Source organism: Eubalaena glacialis, chromosome 13 (genome assembly GCF_028564815.1).
Source record: "Eubalaena glacialis isolate mEubGla1 chromosome 13, mEubGla1.1.hap2.+ XY, whole genome shotgun sequence".
Taxonomy (NCBI): domain Eukaryota; kingdom Metazoa; phylum Chordata; class Mammalia; order Artiodactyla; family Balaenidae; genus Eubalaena; species Eubalaena glacialis.
This window is the reverse complement of record NC_083728.1, coordinates 88,620,087-88,626,086: the sequence shown is the minus strand read 5'-3', so window position 1 is coordinate 88,626,086 and position 6,000 is coordinate 88,620,087. Positions and strand designations below refer to the sequence as shown.

General features: G+C 48.6%; 2 protein-coding genes across 5 annotated transcripts in view; both read left to right on the top strand.

The window, feature by feature from the left end:
* The first annotated feature begins 412 nt into the window (after window positions 1-412).
* ZNF655 (zinc finger protein 655) lies at window positions 413-5,176 on the top strand. 2 transcript variants are annotated; one of them, XM_061209352.1, is made up of 5 exons: window positions 413-500; window positions 1,479-1,641; window positions 2,858-2,943; window positions 3,341-3,467; window positions 4,460-5,176. In XM_061209352.1, exons 2-5 carry the CDS (start codon window positions 1,506-1,508, stop codon window positions 4,654-4,656), a joined length of 546 nt encoding a protein of 181 aa, XP_061065335.1. In that variant the 5' UTR covers window positions 413-500; window positions 1,479-1,505; the 3' UTR covers window positions 4,657-5,176. The 2 variants fall into 2 exon arrangements, with proteins under 2 accessions (XP_061065335.1, XP_061065336.1); XM_061209353.1 differs by lacking the exons at window positions 2,858-2,943; window positions 3,341-3,467.
* TMEM225B (transmembrane protein 225B) overlaps window positions 1,582-6,000 on the top strand; it is a 43,815-nt gene continuing 39,396 nt past the window's right edge. For all 3 annotated transcript variants that reach the window (XM_061209351.1, XM_061209350.1, XM_061209346.1), the window contains exon 1: window positions 1,582-1,641. The gene's annotated coding sequence lies outside the window, so the exon portion shown is untranslated. The remainder of the gene's footprint in view (window positions 1,642-6,000) is intronic.

The window sequence follows — 6,000 nt, the reverse complement described above, 5'->3', positions numbered from 1 at the left end:
GCGTATTTTGTACCCCTGTGCTAGTTCCCGAATGGCTGACTCATGGAGGTCGGACCACTAGGTTGGACATTTCGTCCTCATCCCCGACACGCACCCGCGCGGAAGAGCCACCACCCCGCGGGGAGTCTCGAAGGTTGGCTGGAGCCAGGGAAGGGAGAGCGGGGCCGCCTTCCCAAGTCCGGGGCTGTCGCGGTCACTACCGATGTACTGGCTACAGAGCGGCCAGCGGGGGTCAGCAGAGAGGGTTAGACCGGCAGAAGGACGTGGATAGAAAAGCCTCGCAAACAAGCCTTAGCGACTGCCACCCGCTCATCCGGGGCCCGCAACCGGGGCCCGCATCCGGGGCCCGCCCTGCCCCCAGCCATCGGACTCCGCCTCCGGAAGTACCACAGAGAAGCGCCGGCCTCCGAGCGGCCTAGAGCGATCCCCGAAAGGCTGTGGTGGCCCCGCGAGCCAGGGTGTCCGCGACCGGACGGCCGCCTGGCCCGCCCCTCCGCTTGGTGAGTCTCCGGAAGGCGTTCTGGGGTCGCGGTGGGTCGGCCTCTTGTTTAGCCTCCCGGGGAGGAGGAGGAGTCTCCCGTCCCCGGCTGACTGCGGTTCCCGTCCCCAGGAGCGCGCGGGGCCGGGGTGCGAGGGCCCGTTTCTCTTCAGTCAGGGTTCGCCCCGACACCCCGCGGACGGAGGGCCCCGCCGTCAGGACCCGGTGACCGTGCCCTGCTGTGAGCTGGGTTTCTGGGGCCCGCTTCGCCCTTTTGGGACCGTGTCTTGACCTAGCAGGGAAGTGGGAGGAGGGCAGTGCCGGGCGAGGCCTTCTGAGGGCCGGGCGCGAGGGCCCTTTCTGAGGGTGTGGAAAGGGGACGGAGCGCTGCCGCGTCCTTGGGTGTGAAGGACAACCAGTCAGACGTGTTCGAGTCGCAGCCCTTCCCTGGCTTACTGTCAGGACTGTGGGAAAGGCCTGCCCACCTAGTCTGAGTTATCGAAGGGTCTGGACCCCCCCCAGAGTGGAATTTGGTTATCGGTCAAGGCCATTCAGTAATTCAGAGTGGGCTGACAGAGTGCTTACCAAAAAATTCTTCGGAGCCTGCTTTAAAAAAATAACGAGTAATCGGAACTAGTATATTTCTCTGGGTGCGTACCTGAGCCTTGAAAGAAGTTTGTAAATGTCAAGTATTTTCAATTTACACAGAAAATTTTAGGCTATTAAATTGTGTTTCCTTGATTTAAAAAAATTCCACAAATTCTGGATTAGTGGAGTTCAAATAAACCAGCATACTTGGACTATATGACTTGGTTCTTACCTATCTGAAAGTGAATAATGTCCATTTTTCTTCCTGCTGTTTATTTTAGGTGGTTAATCAGAATTAACTATTTTCAATGTGTCTACGGTGTGCAAGATACTTTGCTAAGTCCTGAGGATGTAAGATGACGGGCTGTTTTTTAACTTGTTACAATAATTTCTCCTAATCTCACCCCCACAGTGATGGTCATTGTTCTCCAGAACAGGGATGGAGGAAATATCGGCCCAGGAAGCAGCAGGATCTCCAAGGGTCCAGTTTCAGCCTTTGGAGACCCACTCTGAGGGTCTGTCCCCAGAGCCTCAGTTCGTGCAGGACACCGACATGGAACAGGGACTCACTGGGGGTAAGGCGGAGACAGCACTTCCATCCAGGAGGATGGGCGTGCAGAGGGGCTCCTGGGCCTGGTGTGAGAGAGGCCGGGGATTTCAGTGAGAGAGTGGTCCCTAGAGGGAGGTCTTGAAGGGCGGCACAGACGTGACTCAGTTCAGTCCTGGTCTGGGTCCCTCTGTTGAGGTCAGCCTGTCCTTCTTTAATAGGCCGAGTGGTCTTCGCTCCCTCTGCCCTGGCTGTTTTTCCTTCATGCAACTTGCACTTCATCCCAGTTACCACATTCAGAATAATTTCTAAGAAATGCTGCTTTTGCCGCACCTCACCGCCCTTGCCTTGCTTTCACTTCCTCTTAGATTTAGGGCCTGTCCCTCCCCCTGTTCCCTTAACTTAGTTTCTTCCCTCCTTGCCCTTTTGTGCTTTGCCAGCTGCCATTCTGTTGCAACTGCAGCGTTCGTGACTAATCTAATTTTGATCAAGAAAACAATCATCTAATTCCTTGGTTGAGCCCAATGTATACATGTCACACATTGACCATAAAATAACAATGTATGCATATCGCATATTGACCACAGAATAACATTTTTATGTATTACATAGAGAGGTTGCTCTGTCTTGTACGGCCTTTGTCTTGTACGAAGTTTGTATGAGATTACTTGTGGCCGACTGCAGTAACTGAAATAACTTGTGTGTCAGGAACACCAGCTGAGTGCCACGGTGCGTAGAGTGCTGTGGAGCGTTGTGAGAGTGTGGAAAGGATTATGAGGAAACAGATGACCATTCCTTATCTTTGAGGGCCTTACACACTGGTTGCAGAGACAGTGCCCAGTCTCAAAAGAAAGACTTAATGAAGTTTACAGAACAGTGTCTGGGAGAGGGTCAGAAGTCTACTAAATAACTATGGCTCTGGATGAGTCACTGCAAATCTTTATGCTTTGCTTTGCCCATTTGCAAAACGGGTAACAGTGCTTACCCTTCTGTTAGAGGTATGTCATGTCGTGGGGATAACGTACAATATGAGATTTCATAATAAAATCCTGTATCACGGGTCCAAGCATGTGTAAGGAGGGCATGCAGGTGCTGAGAAGGTGCAGAACATGGTCAATACCCGATAAACGTTCGTTGGTTTTGCCGTAATGTTGATGTGAGGAAGGGTCCCACTGACTCTCTCTTTCGTAAGGGAGCCCTGGGGAAGGGCTGCTCTCACTCTTGGCTCCTTTCTCGTCCCTCAGCTCCACCTGTCCCCCAGGTGCCTGCTCTTCCCCACGAGGGAAGCCCAGGAGACCAGGCAGCTGCGCTCCTCACAGCCAGGTACCAGGTGAGCTGAGGAACCCTCTGCTTTTCCTCAGGGACTATTGCTGCTGATTGAGTGCGGTCCTTTCCTCATCCCATCCATAAACCTTGCCTGAATTTTTTTTTTTTTTAATAGCAGACCCCAGGTTGGGTGCTGATCATCTTCAGAGACCTGGACTTCACAGAAACCACCTTTCCATCTCCCCATTACCACCAGCAAACACTTCCTTTATCCTTGGTGCTGTCATGGGCGCTTATTAGATGTTAAAGGGTTGTGGAACCTATTCCCTAGATTCTGCTCTGTTCTCCCTCCTTTCCAACATAAATGCACCCTGCAGACCCTCTGTGTCATCTCCTTCATTCTCTGGCCATGATGCTGTGGTGGCCTCCTTCCCCAGAGCAGCCAGGCTGTGTTATTTCAGGAGTTTGTGACATTCGAGGATGTGGCTGTGCACCTTACTCGAGAGGAATGGGGATGCCTGGACCCTGTTCAGAGGGCTCTCTACAGAGAAGTGATGTTAGAGAATTATGGGAACCTGGTCTCACTGGGTAAGGATTGCCTTTCTTATTATTCAGTTTACCGCTTAGGATTTCTTTACTTCCTTGTTTTTGAGTAGGCGTGAGGTCTCTGAGCGTGGCTCAAATCCCTGGTCGTAGAACCTCCGATTCCTCCTCCTTTCAGGTCGTCTCCTCTGGGAGTGGGTTTCCTTTGGGGGTTTCAAGAAGAGACATTCTACTCCTTAACCTCAGTTAATGTTTCTTGCTTTTGTGGGGCATCTGTTCCCTGTTAGAAAAGGGAAACTTGCTGGTGCTTTGCAAGTTCTCACTTTCCCTATCTTTTCCTTTTTTATGAGAGAGACTCTAGGGCCTCCCAACCCACAACCAGACACTTTCCTTCCTGGTAATTCAGTGCCCCTGTATCTGAGAGTTTCCCATTTTTCTCAGAAGAAGAAATGCCTTTTTTTTTTTTTTTTTTTTAAGATAGGCTAAAGTCTTTGTTGAATAATCCCTCACCTCTTAAGATCCCTAAATTCATCTGCAAGTAGGCAGAATTTGAGAGACTTGATTTCAAGGCATGACTCACTGCGAGTACATTTCAGTGAGTCACCCAGAAGGTAATCCTGCGTAACCTCGCCCGAGCCGCAGAAGTCTCAGACTTAGACCGAGTCTCTCCTTTGTCGTTTGGTTGGTGCAGTTGGCAGCTGAGATTAGGCGACCTGTGGTGCTGTAGGGAAGGATCGGTGGGAGTTGTCGGCACCCCCCTTGGTGTGAGCGTTGCTCCTCTTTCTTTTTTTGCCTGTCTCTGCTGCTCTTTTCTTTGTTATGTATGTATGTACTTAATCATACTTTTTCTGTTCTCTTTCTCTCTCTCTTTTTTTTTTTTTAACTTTTTTGCTTTGCCTGTGCTGGTGGCATCCAGGGTGTTGTTTTGTCTCCTTGATTACACTTAGGATTAAAGAGGTCTTATCTGTGGGGAGGCAGCCTGCCCACTGGGAAGGTTTTTAGTGTGTTTTCCATTCCTGGCTCTTTGATCTTCGTAGGCATACTTCTCCGCCTTCCCACCACCCGGATTCATAGTGTGAATTCCTGCCCGGCCCTGAGTCATACCCAGGCAAGTGCTTTCTCTGGAGAAACTCTTGCAGTCCTTTCAGCAGGAATCTCCAAGAGGTGGCCCAGGTATCGGCTTCCCATCGATAGTGCTCGCCCCCGCTCGGAAACTCCTTTTCCACGATTATGAGATATTGCACTTGATTGATGGAGTAGATGCTTCTCAGGATGCCACCACCATGTAAAATTGCAGCTCCTCAGATGACCTTTGATAAATTTCAAAGGGCCAAGGAAGCCCTCCGTTGCAACCAGAATTTTGAACCCTGAATTCTGAGTTCAATCAGAAGCCATGGTTGGTGGTCATCGACTTGTGTTCTCAGAAACCACAAAGTTCGACTCCAGCTCTTCGGTTATGATCTTTTCATGTTATTTTAGACTGTGGAACATACACTGTGTGCCCCTCCTTTTCTGTAGTGAACATGACCTGCCCCTTCTGTTGCCTAAATCTCCTGAGACCCCTGGGCCTTTCTAACGTTCTAGTCTTTTGCTTCCTTTAAATCCCTGTGGCCCCCTCCAGGGTCCTGCCTTCGTCCCGTCTATTCTTTGTGGGGCTGTACAGATTGATGCGTTTATATGACCTTTCCTGATCAAGTGTTCCTTAGCTTTTCCTCGATGGAGCGGAAAGGCTGTCTTTCCTTCAGGTTGTCAAATTGAATGTATATTCAACAACTTGTAAATTGTAAAGTGATATGTAATTGTAAACTACTGTTAATATCTAATAATTACATAATTTCCAACAGTTAACCTGTCTACTTTTTGGAGTAAAGAAACTTCTTAGTAGTTCAATCAGCCTAACAGCACAGCATACTACTAGACTGAATTTTATCCCATTTCCTCTGTCATCTCTGCACATACACAGGACACATATGCACACTCACACATGCTGGGCACAATTACGTAAAAGAAGCCCTCCTACTCAACTTGTTTTTGTGACCAAGTCAGCAGGCCTCTCCTTAGTAATTATTTTTTACAATCTTTAGGAAGTAATTTTCATATTTGGGGGTTCAGCAAACTCCACCTGAAATTTAAGTTTATACACTTAGTTAACTTAGCTTAATGTTTGGTGTTGTAAAATAAGGACTTTATAATTCAGTCTCTGATTTAGCAGCCCTGTTTTCCAGTTCATATCTTTTTCCCATGATAGTAGCTCTGAGTTGTATTTGTCACAGATACCAGAACTTTGGTCTTTTGGTTAAGTGCTTCCACTACACAGTAATAAATATACAGAGTATGAACAGAGTAAAAGAATAAAAAAGTAGGTAAAAATTTTCATTACCAAATCTAAAAAGAAGCATATACTATTGCCAGTGAGTGAATTACTGGCTTGGGGGTCATACCCAAAGGGAAAGTTATCTGTGACTTAGTGCTGGAGAATAATAAGAATGGGAAAAAAGCTTGGATTACACTTCACATGGGGCAGTGTGGCAGGTGCCCTGTTAGGTGACAGCCTTAGAAAGCTGCTTCCCAGAACTCT